Source organism: Lepidochelys kempii, chromosome 1 (assembly GCF_965140285.1).
Source record: "Lepidochelys kempii isolate rLepKem1 chromosome 1, rLepKem1.hap1, whole genome shotgun sequence".
Classification (NCBI taxonomy): Eukaryota; Metazoa; Chordata; order Testudines; family Cheloniidae; genus Lepidochelys; species Lepidochelys kempii.
This window is the reverse complement of record NC_136380.1, coordinates 164,864,369-164,891,609: the sequence shown is the minus strand read 5'-3', so window position 1 is coordinate 164,891,609 and position 27,241 is coordinate 164,864,369. Positions and strand designations below refer to the sequence as shown.

Genomic DNA, 27,241 nt, shown 5'->3' with positions numbered 1-27,241 from the left:
TGGAAACTTCCACTCCCTGCAGCAGCAGCGCGGAAGCCGCCGCAGGAGGGGGCGGGGCTGGCGCCTCACGCACGCGGCTCAGAGGCGGCCCCTCCCACCCCCCGCACGCTTCGGGCCGCCTGCGACCCCCGCCGGGCGCCAGCCCCGCGCAGCCCCCGGCCGGCTGCGGGGGGGAGGGGGCGCACCTAGCCCGGCCGGGGGCGGGGGGCGGGGGGCTGGACTCGGCGGTGCCTGGCTCCGAGGCCGGCGGGGGGGCGGGGCGGCGCTGTGGGTGGAGCCTGCGCAGCTGGCGGCGGCGCCCTTTAAGCAGCGACGCTCGCCCGCCTCCCGCTTGTGCAGCCTGGGACCCAGCCGCGCCGCGCCGCGCCCGAGCCGCCCCAGCCCCGCCGCGCCCCCGCCCCCCACGTTCTGCCCTCATCGCGCCGCCGCCGCCAGCAGGAGCAGGCGGAGGAGGATGCCCCGCTATGAGCTGGCTTTGATCCTGAAAGCCATGCAGAGGGTGAGTGAGGGAGGGACCCGGCCCCTGCCCCGCTGCTTCCCCCGCGCGGCTCCCCCGCCAGCCCGGTGCAGCGCCCGCGTGTCCCCGGCCCGCTCCGCGCCCGGCGGCGCCCTAGCGCTCGGTGCCGCCCCTCCCGACCCTGGCCCCCGCCTGCGCCCTGGCTCGTCCCTCCGGCCTCCCGCCGCCCCGCGGGCCGACCGCGCACGTGCGTGTCATGGGAGCGGGCTCGCAGGTCTCGCCTGCCTGGGGCTGCGCGGGAGGGGAAAAAAGGGGACAAACCGTTGTGCCGGAGCCTGCAGGCCCCGGGCTTGGGCCGCTCAGCTGGGGAAGTGTGGGATGGGGAAGTGTGAGGTGCGCAACTGGCCCCGTGAAATAACCTCCCCCCCCCCGCGTGCCCTTTCCTGCCCTTGCCCCGGCTCAGCTAGGACCATCCTGGAGGGTTGGCAACCCTAGGCTCAGCACTGGTTCCACTGTGTGGCTCCTCTCCACACCTCTGGTGGCTTATAGCAGGTCAGTGCTTAATCTGTAATGAACAGGGTTCCAGAGTTCAAGCAATTTATTTAATTTTCATAACCGTTGTGTCAAGCCTAGAGATGCTAGGGCCGAGCCCTGGCACAAATTAGGCAGTAGTAGATGCTAGGATAGTTACAGCAGTGGCTGCTAGGTGCTCTCTCTCTCCTCACAAAGGCCTACAAGGAAGAGTGAAATCGTGATTTCACTCTTGTAAGTTACAGCATTACCTTTTTTGCAGGGGAGAGAGTGCCAGTGTTGTGACCGTCTGACCCTGTCCATGCTAGGGAAATCTTTCAGATGGTTTCCACTGTTGTTAATGCCAGTTGAGCTCCTTTGATAATGATAGAGCTCTCAGAGTGTCACTAGTGTGGGTTCTAGCCCACGAAAGCTTATGCCCAAATAAATCTGTGAGTCTTTTAGGTGCCACAAGGACATCTCGTTGTTTTTGCTGATACAGACTAACACGGCTACCACTCTGAAACTAGTGTTAAGGGTTGCCAGATACTGCCATGGTTTTGGGTGCCTAGGAACCGCCTTAGATGATTTAAAAAAAAAAAAATTGCTCATAGGTCTGCACTGGGAGCCAAATCATTGTTGGCTATGTATGTATTTTTTTGTTTTTCTCTTAATTTCCCTAATGTGGGTAGGACTTTGAAACACACTTACTGTAAGGTTTCAGAGTAGCAGCCTTGTTAGCCTGTATTTGCAAAAAAAAAAAAAAAGAGTACTTGTGGTACCTTAAAGACTAACAAATTTATTTGAGCATAAGCTTTCGTGAGCTACAGCTCACTTCATCGCATGCATTCAGTGTAAGGGGAATATTTGGTATTCCTCTTTCCTGTCCCTCATGCTAAGTTACATACACAACCCAACTTTCTCCACCACTATAAAGCTTACTGCATAGGGTCCTTGCACAATGCTAGTGTCTAAATGCAGCAGCTTTTCTATTAGTGGAGGTACCTTTATATATACATATAGTCTCTGTTAGATTTTTTTTTAAAAAAGTGAGGTGTGGAGGTTACATTATACATTGCAGATTTTCTCCATTTGAATCGGGAGATAAGGTATCACAGATCCGACAACACAGTGACGTACAAACAAAAAATTATAGTGCAAGCACGACTAGGAGTACTGTGGCTTTGAAGAGCCTCACAAGCATTCCTGGGGTTAGAACATGGTGAGGCAGAGATGTGCTTATGGTCACAGAATGCCTCGTATTTGCATTTATACATTATGGTAACAACTAAAATACTCTTTTTTTTAAAAAGTTTGACTCTCCAGTATGTACTTTCTTAACAAATGTTCTGTTTTTAAGGCATTTCTGCAAACTAAAACGATTGGGTTAACTGTTTAGTAGTTCTGGTGAAATTAAGCTAGGTATAGAAACTTGTTTTTCTAACCTACTCCTTGTATCATAACTCTAAAATCTAGAGTTCCTCTTAAGTCTCATTTTAATTGGTTAACTAACTTGCTGTCTACAAATATCTTGCTGCAGTTTGATTTTCTGTGCAGTTAAAACCCTTTAAAAAGCAATTCTGTGCCAACTGGAGCTTCCCTAAAGTGGTGGTGCTGAATCTCAAGAAGTGGATTGTTTTAGTGAGCCCCATAAGATCTTTCCCTGCACAGCATATTGGTTTAAAAACTTTGTATTTTAAAGATTCTTAAGTGCAAAAATTATTACTAAGATTGTGATGTAAACACACCAAAGCAAGGAAATTCAGTTTGGGCTAATAGTCTGAAATCCTGTAATTAATTGCATTAGTCAATATTTATGACTTGAATGATTTAATACACACAATGGGGTCCTGAATAAACTAGATTTGAATTTGACACTATTTAGTATTTCCTGATCAAACAAAGAACCCTTGTGATGACTTCCTAGAAAAAGTTGAAATATTGTTTCTATATTTGAGACATCTTTCCAACTGCCATCCAAAAAATAGCATGTGAGACTTTGGTTCTGTCACTGTGTCCAGCTGGGGTCCAGCAGGCTTTGTATGGGAATATGGTGCTTAACTGCCACTTCTGCCTTTGACAATCTTCCTCTACCGTACTGAGAGGCCACAATAAGGATAGAGTGCTCCCAGGAGTTGCAGCACAAATGTATGGAGATGTACTTTCTGCCTTGAAGAGTTTACAGTCCCAAGATTACAAGTGATCTGAAAGGTGAAGGTAGTAATGCACAGTAAAACTAATAATACAATACTTAAATTTTTTTTATTGTAAATCAAGTGCTAACTCTTTCTAACCACAAGCTGGCACTATACGTATTGTAGCAGAGGTGGGGCTTCAGGAGGAGAGCGTAGTGACGTTTCAAGTCAGTTCCAAGGGAATATATGGGGAAAGGGGAACTCTTCAGGAAACCACCTGCATATTCTCCCAGTTGTGGTGATGAACCTTCTAGTCCAGGGGTGGCCATCCTGAGTCTGAGAAGGAGCCAGTATTTACCAATGTACGTTGCCAAAGAGCCACAGTAACACATCAGCAGCACCCCCTCCCCGGCTCCCAGCACTTTCCACCCACCGGCAGCCCTGCTGATCAGCGCCTCCCCCTCCCTCCCCACACCTCCTGCATGCCACAAAACAGCTGATCAGGAGGTTTGGGATGGGATGGGGAGGAGTGAGGACATGGCAGGCTCGGGAGGGCGTGGGAAGGGATGGAGTGGGGGTAGGGCCTGTGGCAGAGCCAGGGGTTGAGCAGTGAGCACCCCCTGGCACATTGGAAAGTTGGCACCTGTAGCTCCAGCACCGGAGTCAGTGCCTGTACAAGGAGCTGCATATTAACTTCTGAAGAGCCACAGACTGGCCACCCCTGTCCTAGTCAGTGAGGGCTTGGAAATGGTTTTGTTGTGCTCTAATGCAGTTCCTCAGATTGACCTGAAGGGGGCAATATGAGACATTCCTCCAGGAAATGCTGGCAGCATGGGCCAGAGGTAGGACCTATACTCTGATCCCTTGTGTGGCATTGCCTGTTGCTGCAACTTGACTTGTGAATTGGCATACCTCTCTTCAATAAATCCTACAGTTAGTTTTTTTTCTGATTCAGCTGTCTAATTTCATGTTAAATATTTTTAGTTCCCTTCAAGAGGAAAAAATATTCAGGGGTTTTGGGATGAATTCAGTTTCGTAACCAATTGCACAGATCATGAAATATCAATTAACTTTTTTCATATACAATTCTCCTGTTTCAGCAAATTATTTCACTAATATCCTGTGATCCTGCAAAGCAGTGGTTCTCAACCTCGGTGCGCCGCTTGTGTAGGGAAAGCCCCTGGCAGGCCAGCCAGTTTGTTTACCTGCTGCGTCAGCTGGTTCGGCCGATCACGGCTCCCACTGGCTGCGGTTCGCTGCTGCAGGCCAATGGGGGCTGCAGGAAGGGCGGCCAGTACGTCCCTTGGCCCGCACCGCTTCCCCCAGCCCTCATTGGTCTGGAGCGGCGAACCAAGGCCAGTGGGAGCTGCAATCGGCCGGAGCTGCGATCGGCCAAACCTGCGGACGCGGCAGGTAAACAAACCGGCCCGGCCTGCCAGGGGCTTTCCCTGGACAAGCGGCGCCCCTAGGTTGAGAACCACTGCTCTAAAGGCTTCTCTTGCTTCTCAATTTGACTTTAGTATGTTTGCGTGCTAACTTTTTTTTTTAAGCATGTATTGTTTGCCATCCAAGCAGGATGCCATGTTTTAATAAATTCTCTGCCTGCTGTGAAGAATGTTCAGCTATATTAGGGAAGCACAGGCTATGGACAAAAGGGCTGCCTGACAACTTGATCTCCCTCCCTCCCTGCTGGAGTAACTTGCAGGTAGTCCTCTTCCCCTCCCAGTCTCTCACTAGGCTCATAACTTTTTCACAGTAAGCTCTTCATGCAGTCTAAGTCAAAGACGTTAATTGTGTATTTCGTGCCTAACACTGTGAGATGTGTAGTCATTCTTCTTTTGTCATGAGTCCATAGTCTGGGTCCAGCTTCTCATGAGAGCTCTGTCTCCTGCTATAACTATTCTTGTGGAAGCACTTTTTTTTGCGAGCCTTGTATGTAAATAAACTTTCTAAGAGTACTACCTTCTGGACTGAAATATCTGATGTTTGGATGCTGGAGTGGGGAGAAAGGAAATGGCAATCTGTGTGGCTCATGGTCCATACAGCAATTCTGGATGTGAGCAGGCACAGACAGAGGCCTCATGGGTTGAGGAGAACAGTAGATAGTGGGCAGTGGATTGTGTAAATCAAGAAGTGTGATGGGAGCCCCTGAGTTTGGGATGTGAAGTAATACAGAAGACTGTGATTCAGGAAACCTGAGTTCTAATCTCGGCTCATTTATCTCGTGACTGGGCAAGTCATTTAATCTTTGTACTTCAGTTTGTCCACTTGTAAAATTTGCTCATCAGTCTAGCAGAGAACATGATCCAATAGCTGGAAGTTGAAACTAAACCAATTCAGACTGGAAATAAAGCATATATTTTTAACTGTGAGGATAATTAGCCATTGAAACAATTTACCAAGGGTAATGATGAATACTCCATCACTGACTATTTTAAAATCCAGATTGCATGCCTTTCTAAAAGAGAAGCAGTGAAATTATCTTGGGGAAATTCTATGGCCATGTCATATGGGAGGTTAGATTACTAGAATATCATTTTACAGGTGTGAATGGGATTCATAGATTCTAAGGCTAGAAGGTAATTATGATCATGTAGTCTCTCACCTCCTGTATAACACAGGCCATAGAACTTCCCCCATATAATTCCTAGAGCACATCTTTTTAGAAAAATATCCATCCTAATTTTAAAATTGTCACAGTGGAGTCTCCATCATTGACTCTTGGTACAGTGTTCCAATGGCTAACTACTATCATGTTTAAAAAATTTACACCTTATTTTCAGTCTGAATTCAGCTAACATCAACTTCCAGCCATTGGATTGCATAATACCTTTCTCTGCTACACCGAAGAGCCTACAATTAAATACTTTTTTCCCATGTAGATAGATATTTATGTGCTGTGATCAAGTTGCCCCTTAACTTTCTCTTTGTTAAGCTAAACAGATTGAACTCCTTGGGTTGATCACACTTGTAAATCAGATTTTTAAATCTTTTAACCATGCTCTTGGCTCTTGGCTCTTCTGGCTCAAGATGTCTCTGGCTTATCAACATACTTATTGAACTGTGGGCACCAGAACTGGACACAGTACTCCAGCAGTAGTTGCACCAGTTCCAAATACAATGGTAAAATAACCTCTCTACTCCTGTTCAAGATTCTCCTGTTCATGTATCCCAGGATTGCAGTAGCTCTTTTGGCCACAGCATCACACTAGGAGTTCATGTTGAGCTGATTATCCTCTGTCACCACCCCCCAAATCTTTCCTAGTCACAGCTTCATAGGATAAAGTCCCCCATCCTGTAAGTGTGGCCTACATTCTTTGTTCTTAAATTGATACGTTTACACTGTTTGCATGTGCCCAGTTTACCAGGTGATCCAGATTGCTCTGAATTTAGTGACCTTTAACCTGTCCTCATTATTTACCACTTCCCCATCTGCAAAGATTCAGTGATGACATTTTCTTCCAGGCCATTAGTAAAAAATGTTAAGTAGCGTAGGGCCAAGAACAGGGCCCTTCAGGACTCCATTGGAAACAGACCTGCCTGATGACTATTTCCCATTTATGGTCACATTTTTTAAGACCTATCCATTAGCCAGATTTAAATCCACTATTGTGTGCCATTTTATTTTTAATCAGCATCTTGTGCAGTACCAAGTGAAATGGTTTACAGTAGTCTAAGTATGTTATGTAACCACTATTACCTTTAGTAACCAATTTTGTAATCTCGTAAAAAAAAAATATCAAGTTAACTTCACAGGATCTTTTTTCCGTAAAGCCAGTTAGCCCCACTCTCAAGCCTAGGTTCTTTAGGTACACCCTTGCTGCCTTATTAAGGCCAAAGAGACTTTTCATGCTCATCAGGGCCTGCAGTCCTTGCCCTCTTGACCTGAAAAAGGAAAGAACACAGGCTGGCTGGAGCTCATAAGCAGTTAAGGGAAGGGGTCTTCATTCACTAGGAGCTCCTGAATGGGCTTGAGGAGGAAGGTGAGCTGAGGGCAGCATAGGGTTTCAGAAATTGTATGGAGGGCCGGTTAGGGGAGGCTCTGCCTCCACAAACAGCAAGGTGTGGCCCAGCCCCCCTACTTCTTGCCTCCTGATGGGGGGGCCCCCCCATGACTCCTGCCCCATCCGCCCCCCCCCACCCTGCCTGCTCTTTGTCCCCTGACTGCTCCCGTCCCATTCAACCCCCCCGTACCCTGAACCCTATCCACACCCCTGACCACTCTCCCGACCCCCAAACTTCCCTGCCCTCTATCCAGCCCCGTTCCCTGCCCCCTTACTGTGCTGCCTGGAGCACCAGTGGCAGGCGGCACAGCTGCACCAGGACAGGCAGCTGTGCTGTCTGGCTGGAGCCAGTCACGCCCCGCGCAGCACAGAGCACCAGGTCAGGCTGGGCTCTGCAGCTGCTCTGCCTGGCAAGAGTTCATGGCCACGCCTCCCAGAGCGTTGCGCCAACAGTGCAGTGAGCTGAGGGGGAGGAGGAACAGCAGGGGAGGGGCCGAGGGCTAGCCTCCCAGGCCAGGAGGTCGGGCCAGGTAGAATGGTCCCGTGGGCTGTAGTTTGCCCATCTCTGTCCTATGGCCTGGCCTGTCAGATTGGAAGGGTTACAAGAGCGGGGCCCAGGGTACACAGGAAAATGTCTCCAGCACATCTTAAGGCCATTAAAAACTACATTAGACACAATGGTAATGTGTTCTCTATAAATCTGCATGAAATTAGAGGATGTGTGTTAAAAGAACTTGTGATGTGACAGCAGCCCACTTAATGCTGGTGATGTATGAGGAAAATTGGGAAAACCAATGTTTCATGCTCCTCTTCAATACCCTTTGTTGAAAGAAGGAGCGGTTGGATGATGGCATCTTTATGGGGCAGAGTTTACATGAAAACCTTGACTCTTGAGTTGCCATGGTTTCTCACTGTTGTGGAGTTGAATTCTAAAACTATTTCAAGTTGTTATGTACTCAGACCGTGATATAGATACCTGCTTAATATCCCTACATAAAAGTAGATGAAATCTACAACATTACTGAAATGTCACTTTAAAAGGACCTTACAGTTTTCAGTGCAATATTTGTGGCCTCACGTCTGTTTCATAAGCTGCTGCTTGAGAGAACTTGGTAAGATGAGCACAGCTCAAACCTGCAGAAAGGGTACAACATTGAGATGCTTCATTTCTGATTACTCACATGATTTGAACTTAATGTTCAGAAATTATTGCATCCCTGATTGTGAACCCAGAGAAATGAGAAAGTGGAGTATGCTAATAAAGTTTGTGAATGATACAAAGCTGGGAGGTATTGCCAATTGAGAGAAGGATCGGGATATCATACAGGAGGATCTGGATGACCTTGTAAACTGGAGTAATAGTAATAGGATGAAATTGAATAGTGAGAAGTGTAAGGTCATGCATTTAGGGATTAATAACAAGAATTTTAGTTATAAGCTGGGGACGCATCAATTAGACGTAATGGAGGAGGAGAAGGACCTTGGGATGACTGAGCCGCCAATGTGATATGGTCAAGAAGAAAGCTAATGCAGTCTTGGGATGCATCAGGCAAGGTATTTCCAGTAGGGATAAGGAACTGTTAGCACCATTATACAAGGCACTGGTGAGACCTCACCTGGAATACTGTGTGCAGTTCTGGTCTCCCATGTTTAAGAAGGATGAATTCAAACTGGAACAGGTACAGAGAAGGGCTACTAGGATGATCTGAGGAAAGGAAAACCTGTCTTATGAAAGGAGGCTCAAGGAGCTTGGCTTGTTTAGCCTAACCAAAAGAAGGCTGAGGGGAGATATGATTGCTCTCTATAAATAAATACCGGAGAGGGAGAGGAATTATTTAAGCTCAGTACCAATGTGGACACAAGAACAAATGGATATAAACTGGCCATCGGGAAGTTTAGACTTGAAATTAGACCAAGGTTTCTAACTGTCAGAGGAGTGAAGTTCTGGAATAGCCTTTCAAGGGAAGCAATGGGGGCAAAAGATCTATCTGGCTTCAAGATTAAACTCGGTAAGTTTATGGAGGAGATGGTCTGATGGGATAACATGATTTTGGCAATTAATTGATCTTTAACTATTCATGGTAAATAGGCCCAATGGCCTGTGATGGGATGTTAGATGGGGTGAGATCTGAGTTACTACAGAGAATTCATTCCTGGGTATCTGGTTGGTGAATCTTGCCCAGATGCTCAGGGTTCAGCTGATCGCCATATATTTGGGGTCAGGAAGGAATTTTCCTCCAGGGCAGATTGGAAGAGGCCCTGGGAGTTTTTCGTCATCCTCTGTAGCATGGGGCACAGGTCACTTGCTGGAGGATTCTCTGCACCTTGAAGTTTTTAAACCATAATTTGAGGACTTCAGTAGCTCAGACATAGGTGAGAGGTTTATTGCAGGAGTGGGTGGGTGAGATTCTGTGGCCTGCATTATGCAGGAGGTCAGACTAGATGATCATAATGGTCCCTTCTGACCTTTTAATATCTATAAGTCTATGAGAACCAGTATTGTTTGTTCAAAAACAAACATCTTTCTCCCACTCCCCAGCCAAGCTCTTTTTTAAAATCTGCCCCACATGTTTAGGCATCTAAGTATGGATTTAGGGGACTTACTTTTGGCACAATTTTTGAAGCTCTTGCCCTATAGTCTTATCACAAAAATAAATAGTATTCTCACCCTTGGAGCACATAACCTAGAGTAATGATGGAGTTCTAAAGGCATGGAAAATGGGTTTAAAATAGAAGTGTTGGACTCAGGTTTTCCTGTAATCAAAAAAGAGGATACTAGTTGGAACACTTAGTTAATACGCTGGCCTTGCACTGCTGGAGTCCTGGCTTCAAATTTTGGCTTGGGTTACAAATGAAAGTTTGACTTAATACTAATTCCCATTGGATGTTAGAAAAAGTCTACATAATCAGTCCCTTGTCCAAGAGAAACCCCAGAATTGAACTTGCTGGTACTGGTAGAGCTCTAAGGAGAAATTCATATAACACATCTGCTCTATTCATAACTCTAGCTATTGCTCTGATTCATCAACAGAAGTCCTTTGGAATGCAGTGCGCATTAAGTATTTCTCCGAAGAAAACAATCAGTTTAAATAATGACAGTGGTGTTACTGATGTAATAATGTCTGTCTTCATCCACGGGCTCTCTAATATGAGCATGGACTCTGTCTTGCATGCACTAAGATTATGTAGTTCAGGGATTCTGTCTAGTAAATAAGTAATTTGGGGTAGTACCTGTTGCTATACTTCCCGTGTATGTGTGGTTTTCTTTTTTTTTCTTTTCCCCCATTAACTCACCTCCTCCTGTTAATTTTTTTTAAAATTTGTCTGTACATGTGTTGCAGGCAGTGCAAGCTGCTTCAGTCTGCCCGCCAGCATGGCTCAACCTTGATGTGGAGAGGCAACCTCTAGGAGTCAGGGGGCAACTCATTCACTCTGCCTCTCTGCTACAACTGCCAACGAGGATGTCAGTTGGCGGCTTTATTGGCTTAGCGGGCAGGGTGGTTTCAGCCAGTCACGGCTCCCTGAGTTTTACCATGTTGACCTGAAAATGAGTGTAAAATATTTTGCTCCCTTTCCTTGTCAACCCTTTGTTTATACTACTTCGGAGGCTCTTGTCTGGGTCTCATATGATCCCACAGATTGGGCACCTTGCTCTGCCCATATTTCCTTCTAGCTTTTTCCAGCACTGCTGTGAAAGCTTGCTTTTTCTTAGTACTTGAACCTATGTAGGCCCTGGCTTTTGAAGCTGTGGACAGATAACTAATAATATGGACACTTAGCTGTCAGTAATTAACCTTACACAATTGACCTTTTTTTTACCAGTCTGCTCAACCGCCATAAGATTCTTTCTGGTCAGTTTCCACTTTGGGCTGTTGTGTGCCTGCTAATGACCTAGGCAAAATTTTTCCAAATTTGGTTGCCAAAAAAGTGGTTTAATTTTCAGAGGTGCTGAGCACTTGCAGCTCCTGGTGACTTCAGGGGATGCAGAGGATGTTCAGTATCTATGAAAATTAAGTCACTCTTGTTTGGGTACTTTAACTTCAGGCAGCAAAGTATAAAAACTTAATCTTTTGGTTTTATTAAAACATGTGAACAGAATCTTCATGTTATTTGGTAACTGACATATTACTATAGTACATCTAGGATCCCGTGTTTATATGTAACTTATACAAGTTTTTTGTTCTTGTTTTAATGAACAGGTGGAGGCCCAAACCTGTTTCCTCAGATGTGAGGGGTTTTGGGAACATGGAGAGTGGTGAAGATATAGCATCTCAATCCTGGGGATTCATGGGGAAGGAAAGTGGAGGCAGTTACATAACGGGGTTACTCTTCTGCACTTTTTTGGCTCTTGCCTGTAGCACAGATCCAGCAGGAGCTGCACTGCTGTTGTCTTAGTTCTTCATAGTTGTCTTGTGCCAACCATGGTTGCATACCATAAAATATCTGTGGGGTCAGCAGAGGGCTGTGTTGGGAAGAGTGCCAAGTCCTTGGCTGTGGCCCCTCTTTTTCCTCAAACCTGCTAAAGCCCGACACTTGTGGTATATTTACAGGGTGTTCCACTCTCCCCATAGCCTATAGCTATCAGTTTTTTTTCCGTACTATCCTTTATTCTTAGAGGCCTATTATCCTCTGAGTATGCTTGTTTAACTCCTAATGTTAATTAGGCGCACATATCAGTATAGAAGACCATTCAGGTTACATGCTGCTACAGTAAAATAGAATTGCAATTTGGGGGTTTAAAATGTAGTTATGTTCAGAAAAATGACCATTAAATCACTTTTACTCAACAGTTCTGCTTCTTGTACTTATTACATCATATCTTCTTTTTTACTCCTGCGTTACAGAGCCAGCACAGTTATGAGAGAGTGAGCAGATTCTATTCTGATTTATGTATCAACAGAGCTGCTGATTGAGCGGGGGGGGGGGGGGGGGAACATAGCTTGATCCTTTTAGGACCATGCTGATATTGGCAGACCTGATGGGTAGGAAAAAGTCTTTATTGTAAACTGCATTTTTAAATGTTAGGCCCAACAACAATACTTTGAGTCACTTCATCCTTCAGTTTCACTGGGCCATATAGCTCCAGTTACTACATTGCTTCTGTTGCATAGACAGAACTCATAAGTTTGTGTACAACAATGCATACTTAAAATTGCTATGCTGCACTGGATCTAGACAAAGTGTATTATTATTACCCAATAAGCTACACACTACTGTCTTTATGGGTCAGACTACTTTTCTGATAGAGGGGTTTCACTTGTCTAGATTCTCATTCAAAAATACTCTGACCGGGTTGGGGGGGGGAAGAATGTGTTACTGCAGCATCGGAAGAACCTTGCTGCATAACTTGAATAGCATAGGAAAGTTCTAGTATAATAAAGTTATCAGGATCACTTCAACAGACAAAAAGGGAATTAACTACTAATATGTACTCAGATTCTAACTACTAGGTTTTGCAGCTCCTTTTCCTGGAATTGGGAGCATTAATACTTTGGAAAGGTTTTCAGCCATGTAGGTGTGTGTTAATGATCCATTTCTTTGGGTTTGCAGATTTATAGGTGGTGGTTAAGGGATATCTTTGTGAAGAACCTAAGGGGTGGGCAAAGGTTAAATGTCATTTCCAGACAAATACTTTTTAACCCCACAAGCACAAATGTGTTCACTAACTTGCTGGTGAATGCAGAGTTTTAGTAATATGTGATGGATCTGCACCTGAAATAAAATAAAAATTAAAAAACAGAATATTTTGGACATAGTCTCTTCCTCTTAATGAGAGTTGCCAGGATAGACTATATCATTGGTGATAAGAGACAAGGAAAACATAGCAGGAATGCTTACCAGCTGGGAGGAAAGGAGATTGGGGAAGCAGCGTTTAAGGCTGCAGCTGTGGGTCTCTTTCACCCTCTCCTCTCCCCCTCATTATTTAAAGGGCCATCTATCAGAAAATCATGCTGAGAAAGCTTCTTTTTAAAAGAGTGACCCGACAGGTCTGAATTTCAGTTGTGACCAAGCACTTTTAAAGAACTGTGAATAAGGCCTGAATTTCTATATGATCTTATTTTGTTCCACTTTTTTTGAGGGACCCGTTTGAAACTTCAAAATAGCTGTTTTTTGTTTCTGTAATAAGAACTTAAATGTAATCTTGGTGTCAACTGCTAGCTGCATTTAATGTGCCAACACATCATCAGAATCTTACATGAATCCTACATAAATTGTGCCATAAACTGTAGTTGTCTTACCTGTAACATTCCAGACCTTAAAGTGTTAAATGGTGGCTGGATCACCTACATGAACATCTGAGAGAAACAGGTCTTAGATGTATGAGCTATTTTCCTATTCTAATAATAGGTTAAGTGTATGTTCTTATAATATTTCTGCCTCTGTGTGCCCTATAAATCCTACCCTGAATCTATTCTACTGTATCTTGTCTTTTTTGAAAATTTGCCTTTAGCTAATAAACTGCCTTTTTTGTGTGTGTGTGACATACTAATATTTGCACAGAAATCTCAAACAGTTATGATACAAAGGAAAGTTTCTTGTACTTGTGATATGGCCCAATCAGAAAGTAGCCAGGGCTGAAATTCACTGTTCTTGGCATAAATTTTGACGTGCTGCTGGTTTTGTCAGTGCCACAAACACTAGTCTCATGGCTTGATAGTCTCCCCATTCAGCTGTTTGAGTCCTTCTTTAATCAGGAAGGTGGAAAGTTTCAGTAGTCAATATAGATTTGTTACATTGTCACTGTCTACACAGCAAAGAAAAACCTGCAGCTGGCTCATACCAGCCAACTTGGGCTCATGTGGCTTGGGCTGCAGGGATGTTTCACTGCTGTGTAGACTTCCAGGTCCCAGAGCCTGGGCTCCAGTCCGAGCCCAGAAGTCTACACTGCCATGAAACAGCTGCAGGTTTTTCTTGGCTGTGTAGACATGCTTCATTACAGCAGTTCAGAGTAACTTCTTATACCAGCTCCTTACTGAACTTAATTCCAGCATAACCCTGGAAATTCTTCCCTTTTCCTTACTGTGAAATGAGTCTCCTTCCTTTTGTTTCTCTGATCTTTGCCCAGCAAATTTCCCTCAAAACTTTACCAGGCTGAACACCACAAACCAAGTCTGAAAGTTGCAAAAGTGATGATCTTGAAAAGTAGCTATTTAAAGCATGGTTTGGCCTTGTCTATAGGTAGCAAGTTCTCCAGAAGTTAACATTATAACCAAAATAAATACTGCATGTCCGGTGACAGTGTCTCAATTGTGACATATATAACAACTATTAAAGGGCAAATACTCCTTTATAAGGATTATAATCATGGTTGGACTGTTCACTACGATATGCACACTAGCTGCCTTTTTGTATACTGTTACAGCACATCTGATTTCATTACTGTGTCTGATTACTGCTATTGATCAGTTAGTGTCAGTGTCACCAGTTTAGGTCTAAAACTTTTTTCAATAAGATAGGAGGACAAGGAACTAAAATTTTACTCTATTCTTGGCTCACCTTTTGTAGTTGATTCCTTGCATAATTTCTCTTAACCCAATGTATCCGGGAGTGATTGCTTTTGTATACTTTTTTCCCCTTAAAATAATGTATGGAATCTTGGTATTAATGTTGTATTGTAATTACATTTTTAATTTAAAAATATAATGAAAGAAGCACTTGCAGCTAAGTAGTGTATTACATTCATACCCAGAAGCTTCATGCAGTTTGGAAACATTTACAGTGTACTGTCTTGTATCGGGGGTAGCCATGTTAGTCTGGATCTGTAAAAGTCCTGTGGCACCTTATAGACTAACAGATGTATTGGAGCATAAGCTTTTGTGGGTGAATACCTACTTCGTTGGATGCATGTAGTGGAAATTTCCAGAGGCAGGTATAAATATGCAAGCAAGAATCAGGCTAGGAATAACTAGGTTGGCTCAATCAGGGAGGAGGAGGCTCTCTTCTAGCAGTTGAGGTGTGAACGCCAAGGGAGGAGAAACTGCTTTTGTAGTTGGCTAGCCATTCACAGTGTACCGTCTTGTTTATGAATAAATTAAACCATGGAATAGACGAGTTAATCTGCAGTGCCTTTTGAGGATGTGTAATTTAAAAACAGATCTGTGGTCTGAGACTCATGAGCTTGATAAATTGAGCCCTCAACTGTAATCAGTCTGTTTTGTATCACATTTCCCTAGTCTCTCATCATTCTTGGATATAACTTTATCAGAATGAGAGTATAAATATTCTCATTTGTAAAAACTGCATATCTTCCTTAGTTCTGAAATACTTTATTTTTTGTGCAACATTCTGCTTATAAAATGGCCAGTTAATACACAAATGCAAAAATTGTTGAGACTGAAGTGGAACTTTTTTTTTCTTGTTAACACATTTGCCTTAGTGAGAAATGCACATTCTCACGGTGAATAAGCAGCATGATTACCTGTAATAGTTTGCTAAAACAGCAAAAGAGTTAACATCTTTTTAACCATTTAAGGTACTCCTCCATACTCTCAGCCTTAGCTCTATCTTAACATAATCTTCTCTGGGAATCTGTTTTGTTTTTAAATTAATTTCACACATGAATGCTAAACAAGAAACCCAAAGAATGCTGCCCTGTGATAGTTTTGAGTTGTAGATATGTAATATCAATCTTTAAACCATTTTTGTTTTAAGGCCAGATTTGTTGGTATGCTTTGTCAGCTTTGTCATTTCAGCACAGTCTAAAGCATCTGGAGTACATTGGCCAATTAAATGATGTTTACAGGGACTCTGTGTCACTGGAGCAGCACAAAACATTCAGGGCATACTGCAGAATCTGGCCCATAATTTCCACAGAATGCAACTATAATTTTTGTGTGTGTAATGACAGTGGGTTAATGCAATGATAGTTGAAGGCCAAATAATCTGTCAAACTCTTGACATGTACAGCTCTTTTTGTGTCATTGACTCTCTTCAGCCCATAGAATTGAAAGATCCAAATTAACTAGAGAGGGAAGGTGGTGGCATCAAAGGTAACTAAATCAGATGGCTGTACTTAAGAGTAACCTGAGCTGTATACGTGACCCTCTCTATTTTATAACAACTGGCTAAAACAGTAATTAATACATTTTAATTTAATTGCAACCGAACTTCTTGTACATATGCTAAATTTGAAGATCACAGTGAATTTTTAATCCTAGGTAAAACTTGAACTTCTTGTGGTGGTGGTAAAATCATCTGGGACAAAACAGGTTTGAGTACTAAATTTCTTACCCCTGGTCTACACTACGAGTTAGGTCGAATTTAGTAGCGTTAGATCAACTTAACCCTGCAGCTGTTCACATGACGAAGCCATTTTTGTCGACTTAAAGGGCTCTTAAAATTGATTTCTGTACTCCTCCCTGACAAGGGGATTAGCGCTGAAATAGACATTGCTGGGTCAAATTTGGGGTAGTGTGGACGCAATTCAATGGTATTGGCCTCCGGGAGCTATCCTAGAGTGCTCCATTGTGACTGCTCTGGACAGCACTTTCAACTCAGATGCACTAGCCTGGTACACAGGAAAAGTACCAGGAACTTTTGAATTTCATTTCATGTTTGGCCAGCATGGCGAGCTCATCAGCAGAGGTGACCATGCAGTCCCAGAATCACAAAGGAGCTCCAGCATAGACCGAATGGAGGTACTGGATCTGATCGCTGTTTGAGGAGACGAGTTTGTGGTATCAGAACTCTGTTCCAAAACACGAAATGCCAAAATATTTGAGAGAATCTCCCACGTCATGGTGGACAGAGGCTATAACAGGGATCTGCAGCAGTGCCAGTGAAAATTAAGGAGCTCAGACAAGCCTACCAAAGAGGCAAACGACCGCTCTGGGTCAGAGCCCCAGACATGCCGCTTCTGTGATGAGCTGCATGCAATTCTAGGGGTGCTCCTACCACTACGCAACCCCTGTCCGTGGACACCTGCAAGGGGGCAGTCTCATGCAACAGGGATGAGGATTTTGGGCATGAAGAAGATGATGAGGATAGCGCACAACAGGCAAGCGGAGAAACTGTTCTCCCTGACAGCCAGGAACTGTTTATCACCCTGGAGCCAATACCCTCTCAAGGCAGGCTCCTGGACTATGAAGCCAGAGAAGGCACCTCTGGTGAGTGTACCTTTTGTAAATATAATACAGGGTTTAAAAGCAAGCGTGTTTTAATGATTGATCTTCCCTGAAGACTTGGGATGCATTCATGTCCAGGACAACTATTGGAAAAGTTTCTGTTAATGTGTTTGGGGATGGAGCAGAAATCCTCCAGGGACATTATTAAGGGGACATTCAGAGGTGGCTGTTCCTGCTGGGCTATTTGCCTGTGGCTGAAAAGAAATCATCCCCACTTTTAGCCATGTGGGGAGTGGGGGAGGGCCCGTTCATGCTGAGCTGTTAGCCTTTGGCTGGCAGGTATCTTCCCTGATATTAGTCATGTGGTGGGAGGAGGGGTGAAGTGATCATCCCAGAGAATTGGGTGGTGGTGGGGGGTTTAGTTGGGTTTGTGCTGCTCGTTAACCCAAAAACCACAGCCCCTCCTTTTAAATGGCCAGCCCAATGGGTCCTTCGTGTGGGAAAGGAGGGCGCTGCTGTTTGAAACCATTTCCACATATTATGAAGTTGAAGAAGCTGAAAGACTGTGGCTTACCATGGCTGCCTGCAAGCCGAATTCTGTTGCCCAGCCCTGCATGTGTGATCGATCTCACTAAATTGGCAGGCCCTCAATATAAGAGGCAAAATGCGACCTTGTACCAAAAGCACATGTGCTATGTAATATTAACAGCTTGGCTCATCATGAAAGAGTCTACCCATTGTTCTCTAAAATGTCTCTTTAAATACTACTCTCCCTTTTTCTCCTCCCACAGCTGCAAAGGTTTCAACGCTCCCCCTATCATCTCCGTCCCAGAGGCTAGCGCAGATAAGAAGGTGAAAAAAATGCACTCGCGATGAAATGTTCTCTGAGCTCATGCAGTCCTCCCGCACTGAAAGAGCTCAGCAGAATGCGTGAAGGCAAACAATGGCAAAGTCCAGGAAAGCAGAAAATGAGCAGGAGGGACTAGCAAGATGAGAGGTTGTGGGAGCAACAGGAGAGGTGGCGGCAGCGTGATGAGAGGAGGCAGGATGCAATGCTGAGGCTACTGGGGGATCAAACTGATGTGCTCCGGCGTCTGGTGGAGCTGCAGGAAGGGCAGCAGGAGCACAGACTGCTGCTGCAGCCCTTGTGTAACTGCCCACCCTCCTCCCCAAGTTCCATAGCCTCCTCACCCAGACTCCCAAGAATGCGGGGGGGGGGAGGGGCAGGCTCTGGGCACCCAACCACTCCACCCCAGAGGACTGCCTAAGCATCAGAAGGCTGGCATTCAATAAGTTTTGAAGTGCAGTGTGGCCTTGTCCTTCCCTTCTCCCCTCATGCACCACCCACCCAGTACTTCCATCCTCTCCCACCCCTCCCGGGCTACCTTGGCAGTTATCCCCCTATTTGTGTGATGAATTAATAAAGAATGCATGATTTTGAAAAAACAATGACTTCATTGCCTCTGCAAACGGTGATCAAAGGGGCAGAGCGGTTGGCTTACAAGGAAGTAGCGTGAACCAAGGGGGTGGGTTTTCATCAAGGAGAAACAAACAGAACTGTCACACTGTAGACTGGCCAGTCATGAAACTGGTTTTCAAAGCTTCTCTGATGCGCAGCATGCCCTGCTGTGCTCTTCTAATCGCCCTGGTGTTTGGCCGCATGTAATCAGCAGCCAGGCAATTTGCCTCAACCTCCCACTCCTCCATCAATGTCTCCTCCTTACTCTCACAGAGATTGTGGAGCACACAGCAAGCAGTAATAACAATGGGAATATTGGTTTCGCTGAGGTCTAACCAAATCAGTAAACTGCGCCAGTGTGCTTTTAAACATCCAAATGCACATTCTCCCACCATTCTGCACTTGCTCAGCCTTTAGTTGAACAACTCCTTACTACTGTCCAGGCTGCTTGTGTATGGCTTCGTGAGCCATGGCATTAAGGGGTAGGCCGAGTCCCCAAGGATAACTGTAGGCATTTCAACATTCCCAACCATTATTTTCTGGTCTGGAAAGTAAGTCCCTTGCTGCAGCTGTTGAAACAGACCAGCGTTCCTGAAGATGCGAGCGTCGTGTACCTTTCCCGGCCATCCCACGTTGATGTTGGTGAAACGTCCCTTGTGATCCACCAGTGCTTGCAGCACCATTGAAAAGTACTCCTTTTGGTTTATGTACTGGCTGCCTTGGTGGTCCGGTCCCAAGATAGGGATATGTGTTCCGTCTATTGCCCCACCACAGTTAGGGAACCCCATCGCAGCAAAGCCATTCACTATGACCTGCACATTTCCCAGGGTCACTACCCTTGATAGCAGCAGCTCAGTGATTGCGTTGGCTACTTGGATCACAGCAGCCCCCGCAGTAGATTTGCCCACTCCAAATTGATTCCTGACTGACCGGTAGCTGTCTGGTTTTGCAAGCTTCCAGAGGGCTATCGCCACTTGCTTGTGAACTGTGAGGGCTGCTCTCATCTTGGTATTCCTACACTTCAGGGCAGGGGAAAGAAAGTCACAAAGTTCCATGAAAGTGCCCTTACGCATGCGAAAGTTTCACAGCCACTGGGAATCATCCCAGACCCGCAACACTATATGGTCCCACCACCCTGTGCTTGTTTCCTGGGCCCAGAATTGGCGTTCCACAGCATGAGCTTGCTCCATTGCCACCAGGATGTCCCAATTGCCAGGGCCTGTACTTTGAGAGAAGTCTGTGTCCATGTCCTTATCACTCTTGTCATTGCGCTGCCGTTGCCGCCTCCGCCTGCTTTTGCAGGTTCTGGTTATGCACATGCTGCAGGATAATGCACGAGGTGTTTACAAGGCTCATAACTGCCGTGGTGATCTGAGCAGGTCCATGCTTGCAATGGTATGCCATCTGCAGGAGAGCAGAGTTGCAGCAGAAACAGTGGCTGACGACGGAGGCCACAGGAATAGATATTTATAGAGAACAACAAGAGGATCTGCGAAGTGGATTCATGAGAGCAGAGTTGCAGCGGAAGTGGTGGATGACAATGGTTAGCACCATGCACATTTCCCAAGAAAGAACACGCGTACCTGGGAGCCCATGACAGACAACATGGAGAAATTCGCTATTGAGACAATAGCAGCAGAGTAGCAGCGGAAGCGGTGGATGATGATGGTTAGCAGTCCTACTGCACCATCTGCTGAAAGCAGTATGGCATCCGCACGGGGAAAAAAGGTGCGAAATGATTGTCTGCTGTTGCTTTCACGGAGGGAGGAGCGACTGATGACGTGTACCCAAAACCACCCGTCACAATATTTTTGCCCCATCAGGCATTGGGAGCTTAACCCAGAATTCCAGCGGGTGGTGGGAACTGTGGGATAGCTACCCACAGTGCACCGCTCCGTAAGTTGATGCTAGCCACGGTAGTGAGGATGCACTCCGACTTAATGCGCTTAGTGTGGACCTATACAATCGACTGTATAAAATTGATTTCTAAAAATAGACTTCTATAATATCAACCTAATTTCGTAGCGTAGACATACCCTTAGTTTAACTTTAACTCAGAATAGTCAACTCACTCGTAAATTCTCAGAAAACTCATTCTGCGCTCAGTAAATGCTTTAACTTTAGTAGGGAGGAAGGACTTGCTTTTCACACAATAAATATGCAGAAAATGTAGGGGCAGGTTTCGACATAATTCTTTAATGACCGTAGATGTTGAGATTCAAAAAGTTAGTTTTATAACTGCTAAAACACAAATTGTGAACATCACTTGTCAAAATATACAAAGCAAACATCCTTAAATCAAACTCTTAACTTCTCAAGCAGCATTCCCTGACTTTGCTTATCGGTAGAATTCAGTTATTAGTGATGGCAATACTTAATTGGTTTGCATGTGTGTAGTGAAATTGACATTTACAGGTTAATCTAATCCTTCCAAGCTTAACAATAAACATAAGTTGGATCCCAGCAGTAGGCACAAAACACATCCTTATCTTAAGTGTAGAGTTGATTCTCATTAATGTATCCCCTTCCATGGCAGAAAGAATAGTCAGAGTTCAAAGGGTCAAAGTAGGTCACAGGTCTGCTGGCTCCTAGAAACAGACGATGAGTTTAGGACAGTCCCATAGAACTATATCTCAGCTGTCTATCTCTGTATATTAGAGTTGTCCAACATCTGTTTATTTTAAAGCATCTGTAATCAGGGTGTGACTTCTACAAGTGTCAGCCACACCCTCGCTTGGAGCTTCCTTTTCACCAAAAACCTAAATCAAGAATCTTCATTTCTCCCTCTCCTACATAAAGTGAACACTAGTAAAAGAGAACAGTTGCAGATTAATCACTAAAGGCTATGGAAACAGTTTTGACTTGAAAAATAGCTTTTATTTTTAGCTGTATTCCTATGGCTTCCTGTGTCTTTATAAAACCACAGTGTTAATTTAATTTTAAATAATTAAAAAGTGGTGCTGGACAAAAATGAATTATGAAAATCAGTGCTGATGGTAGAAGTGGTGAGGTGTTTTTGTCAAGCTCTGTGGAACAGAAGGAGAATTGATATACAAAAACCTTTTTAATTTGGAACTACCAAAAGCAGCACTTTTTTTATTTTATTTTTTATTTTTTTAAAAAAGGGGGTGGGTGGGGAGGAAAGTAAATTGGAACTTCCCTGGCTGGTGGAAACCTTCAAAAATAGCAAATTTTGAAAATAAAACTGGCATATTTTGAGGTGATTTTCTGTTGGGTTTTTTAAGTACCAAAACTATTAGTGTAAACAAGATTTCGTCCCCCTGGCCCTCCCACACACACTGAAGTCAACTCATTCCAATTAAAACACAAAATTACAAGTAGTAGTGTGCACTAAATCACAAAAACTAGAAAGCTACACTCTTGATTGTGTTTGTAGGCTGAACTGGCAGGTGGAGGGCAGGGCAGGAACTTGGTCTCTATCCCTGAACTGGTAGGACTCTCTCCCGTAACCCTAACCATGCTATCTTTCCTGGTCATCTCTCCCCTGGTTTAGATGAACTAAAACAATTTTGACTAGGCAAAGGTAAGTGATCCTATTTGAGCCAGGTATAGTTTGGAGGGAGCAACGGTGCCGATCTCTAGCCTCATTCCTACTCTGCAGCTCTAGCTTCTGATCTGAAGCAGCCCCTGCTGTTCTAGTCCTGATCCTCTGAACTCTGTCAAAGCACCCGAGTCCTGATCTGCAGCTTCATTTGCTGACTCACTTCATTCAATAGGATTGATGTATGCAGATGAACTGGTGATATTGAGCAATGACTGGCTGAGTTACCTCTGACCTCATAATGCTCTCTGCTTGCAGCCCCAAATGGGCACTGTGTAGAAAACTGACTTTTTCCGGTTTTCTGATTGTCACAAAAATCAATAGGGTTCTTCTCATTGATACCTAGAGTGTTACCTGAAATTTTAGAATTCATTGGACATGGTCTTCAGAAGTTACCATATTACTTACAAACACTCACTCACTCACTCACTCACTCGCCATCAAGATGTGTTTAGGTCTTGTTTTGCTTGCCCTATTAGTGTAAACAAAACTCCGCCCTCCTCCCTATCTCTCCCCCCCCCCCGCCCCCGCCCCCGGAATTTCCTGATACCTTTCCCACTTAAAAATGGCTCTGTGGGGTGCAGTGCATATCACACAAAGTTGTTCTAAAACTTGTAGAATAACCTCAGTTTTACAGTTAGTCATAAACTTACCATTATTTGATACGCATGGCAGTGTTATGACTTCATTCCTATATTTAGTCATGGCAACAGTGGTGTCTCAAACACAGAATTGTGACATCACTTCGGGATCTAGCAAGAGAAAACTTGGGCTGTTTAGGGTGGAATCCTGGGGAAATTAAAAAAAAGACTATCCAAGTAAACTTTGTCATAATGTAAAGTGTCTTTCTATGCAAATGTGGAAGGGCTTATTTTAATGTCTTTTAAAATAGACTTTAATCCTGTGAGGCATTGGGGAGTGGGGAGGAGGGGTGGGGGAGGGAAATCCCTAATGAGAATGCATTTTGTTGTGTTGAGAGTATTTGACTTTTTTTTTTTAAAGCCATTTAATCTTTATGCTCTTGTTTGCTGTATCCATTGATACACGTGTACCATGTCCAGATTTTCAGCTTAGTTATAAAGGGCACTACTCAGTTTGAGTAATGAATTCTCTGTTCTATCTTGCACAAATACAGTTTAAAAGAGGAAAAGCCTTGTAATCAGCCTTGTTTTGATAGACTTCAAATCTTTCTCATAAATCGAGTGAAATCCTTCTCTAATTCAATCTTTGTCTTTTGTCTTTGCTGCCTTGCAGGGTTGGTACAGTAGGCCTCACTAGACTTAGCTGCAGCTAAGAATTTCTCCTACATCAACAGAGTTAATGCTGATCTTGTGGAAAGTCGATTAAAAGTGCGTGCTAAGTTCTCAAATTTCCATTTAAGAAGCGGAGAAAATAAATCTGTCTTCTCAAAGTGTACTACAACCACCACCATCAAGACAGCAAATCAAGGGACAAAGAATTTGATCTGCAGTATTGATAAATGTAAACTGGTTCACATATTACTCTAAAGACTTCTTGGGGGGTGAAAATTGGACATCGTCAGTCAGAAGTCATTTTGTTTATAAAAATGAGGGCTTCTTTGGAAACAGCAGACATTGCCATTGTGACACTGTACTTTGTGCTTGTACTGTGCATAGGCTTTTTTGCCATGTGGAAATACAATCGAAGCACCGTAAGTGGCTACTTCTTGGCAGGCCGTTCTATGACATGGATAGCTATTGGTGCATCCTTATTTGTGAGCAATATTGGGAGTGAACACTTCATTGGGCTCGCAGGATCTGGAGCAGCAAGTGGATTTGCAGTAGGTGCATGGGAGTTCAACGCCTTAATGCTTTTACAGCTTTTAGGATGGGTCTTCATCCCAGTCTATGTACGGTCAGGAGTATATACCATGCCTGAATACTTGTCCAAACGTTTTGGAGGACATAGAATTCAAATATATTTTGCGGCGTTGTCTTTGATTCTTTATATCTTCACCAAACTTTCTGTTGACTTGTATTCAGGTGCACTCTTTATTCAAGAATCTCTAGGTTGGAACCTTTATTTGTCAGTTATCCTGCTTATTGGAATGACTGCTTTGTTGACTGTGACTGGAGGTCTTGTGGCGGTCATCTACACGGACACTCTTCAAGCTCTGCTTATGATTATTGGTGCCCTCACACTCATGATCATAAGTATGAAGGAGGTTGGTGGGTTTGAAGAAGTTAAAAGAAGGTATATGTTGGCAACACCAAATATTACGTCAATCTTGTTAACCTACAATCTTTCCAATACCAACTTTTGTCATGTCCATCCAAAGCCTGATGCTCTTAAAATGTTGCGTGAGCCAACAGATGAAGATATTCCCTGGCCTGGATTTCTGTTTGGGCAGACCCCGGCTTCTGTATGGTACTGGTGTGCTGACCAAGTCATAGTTCAGAGGGTTTTAGCTGCAAAAAATATTGCTCATGCCAAAGGATCCACACTAATGGCAGGCTTTTTAAAGCTGTTGCCTATGTTTATTATAGTTATCCCAGGGATGATTTCACGTATACTGTTTGCAGATGACATTGCCTGTATCAGTCCCGAACACTGCATGCAAGTCTGTGGAAGCAGAGCTGGATGCTCTAACATTGCCTATCCACGTTTGGTGATGAAACTTGTACCAGTTGGTCTGCGGGGACTTATGATGGCTGTAATGATTGCTGCACTAATGAGTGACTTGGACTCAATATTTAACAGTGCCAGCACTATATTTACACTTGATGTCTACAAACTCATACGCAAGAGTGCCCCATCTAGAGAACTAATGATTGTAGGAAGAGTGTTTGTCGCTTTCATGGTAATTATAAGCATTGCCTGGGTTCCAATAATCGTGGAAATGCAAGGAGGCCAGATGTATCTCTATATACAAGAGGTAGCAGATTATTTGACTCCACCAGTGGCTGCACTGTTTCTATTGGGTATTTTTTGGAAGCGTTGCAACGAACAAGGGGCATTCTATGGTGGAATGGTTGGGTTTGTTCTTGGGTCTATAAGGCTGATATTGGCGTTTATTTATCGTGTCCCTGAGTGTAACCAGCCTGATACTAGGCCAGGCTTCATCAAAAATATCCATTATATGTATATTGCTACTGCTCTGTTTTGGATCACTGGAATTGTGACTATTACAGTAAGCCTCTTTACACCACCACCAACAAAGGAACAGATTCGAACAACCACTTTCTGGTCTCTAAAAATCAGGTCTGTAAAAGAAAATGCTTCAAAAGAGGATCCATATAAGGTACAAGAAAAAACCGTCTTGAAATGTAATGAAAATGCCAATCATATCTTGCCAAATGGTAAATCTGAAGAAAATATTAAAAATATTAAGCCTGAGGATATAAATCTTCTAGTTACTTGCAGAGAAGACAGCAACCCAGTGATTTCTGTAAGTCACTCTGAAGTTGAAACACCAGTTGATTGTTATTCAAATGGACAGGTGGCTCTCATGGGTGAGAAAAAGCGTGAGGAAGAGACTGATGATCGAGATAAACATTGGAAATTCATAGATTGGTTCTGTGGCTTTAGAAGTAGAAACATGAATGAAAGAGCCATCCAAGATACGGAGGAAGAGACTCTCTGTTTACAAATGTTGGAAGAGACTCCAAAAGTTAAACTATTACTAAATATTGGACTGTTCTGTGTCTGTTCACTTGGAATATTCATGTTTGTCTATTTCTCTTTGTGAGTGGTGAAGCTTTAAGGGTATGGCTAAACATACAGAAGCTGATACAAGTCTCTCTGGAGAATTTTAAAAAAAAATACAAAACTTGCATCTCAGGCATTGTTTACGCTATATTGTAAAATCAATTTGTCAGCCAATTTAAAGACCATTTGAGATATGTATTATATTAGCTCTGTTTAAATAAGGAAGAATGTGGTTTTTAGTGCAGTACTGCAAGGTGTACGTGTGTGTGTGTGTGTATACACCAAAGAAAGGGGAGGTGGCTGTTTTTAAGGAAGAACATTAGAGGTGCTCAATCCAATATTAAAGTGAAAATAAAATTAAGTGTATAATTGGCATTATCAAGGCTGTCAGTCTAAAGATACCCATATATAGTTTATCCTCTGTATCATACTCCTGCTAACTTGACCAACATGTTGCTGCTTAATTTTGCTTGCAGTTTTTCACTTTTTTTTAAAATTACGTACAAAAAATGTGTGGTGCTTAAATTCCCCAATTCATTTATACTCAACAAAAAGACAGCATTCTGCATGCACTTATCTCCTCATGTATTATTTTGGAACATGCGGTCACTCTGCAGCTGCCTTCTACTTTTCTCCATAAGATTAGAAACCAAACATACTTAGTCAAAGATTTTAACTTTTTTTTTTTCCTCCTATCCAAATTAAACACTGGTATGGTGAAAGATTGATATATATTTTTGAGGGATGGATGTGAGCAAGCCTGAAATTATACACTGTTTAACTTTTTGTAAACTTTAGTTTATGACCCTACTGAGGGCGGGGGTCAAAAAAGGGATGGATACTCTACCTGAATTTTCTAGTAAATGTGGACCAAAACAAATTCACTCCCACCCCATTCCAAATTTCTGTAACATTTTTGCTGTGTACATGAATAGGGTTAGCCTCTCCTTAGGGAGCAAGCTCCAGATGGATGCTATTGCTAGGAAAAGAGATCTGCCCAAGAATTATCAAAGTGAAAACTCGAATATACTTCAACTGGATTTAAAAAAATACCCCTAAAGGAAATCTCTAGCAACCCTATCATCAAGCTAGATGCAGTGCAGTCTGTTAAATGTTAACTAATGTGTACTATGGATATGTTTTAAATTTCTATTGTGGAAGAGGGAAGTGGAAGCAACAAATAACAAGAGTCTGTATTTAGCACAGTACTCTTTCTTTCTAACTTCATCTGTTAGGAAAAGAATAGTATGAAGGATTCCACATGGGGAAGGAAGTGAATGTAGTGGGCAGCTTCATTATCTTCAGCTGGGGTTTTTTTTTGATGCGTATGTGGAAAAGCAAAACAACTTCTTGTGCTTTAGCAAAGTACCTTCAAATTACA

The 27,241-nt window shown here is 43.6% G+C and overlaps 2 protein-coding genes across 2 annotated transcripts in view; both read left to right on the top strand.

The window, feature by feature from the left end:
- The window catches only part of MRPS6 (mitochondrial ribosomal protein S6), a 74,478-nt gene that overhangs the window by 1,352 nt on the left and 45,885 nt on the right, over positions 1–27,241 (top strand). The window contains exon 2 of the mRNA XM_073361512.2: positions 1–499. Within this exon, the coding sequence (XP_073217613.2) occupies positions 1–499 (499 nt within the window). The remainder of the gene's footprint in view (positions 500–27,241) is intronic.
- On the top strand, positions 411–27,241 carry SLC5A3 (solute carrier family 5 member 3). Its single transcript, XM_073361498.1, has 2 exons — positions 411–499; positions 23,446–27,241. The coding sequence occupies exon 2, from the start codon at positions 23,759–23,761 to the stop codon at positions 25,898–25,900; it is 2,142 nt and encodes a 713-aa protein (XP_073217599.1). The 5' UTR covers positions 411–499; positions 23,446–23,758; the 3' UTR covers positions 25,901–27,241.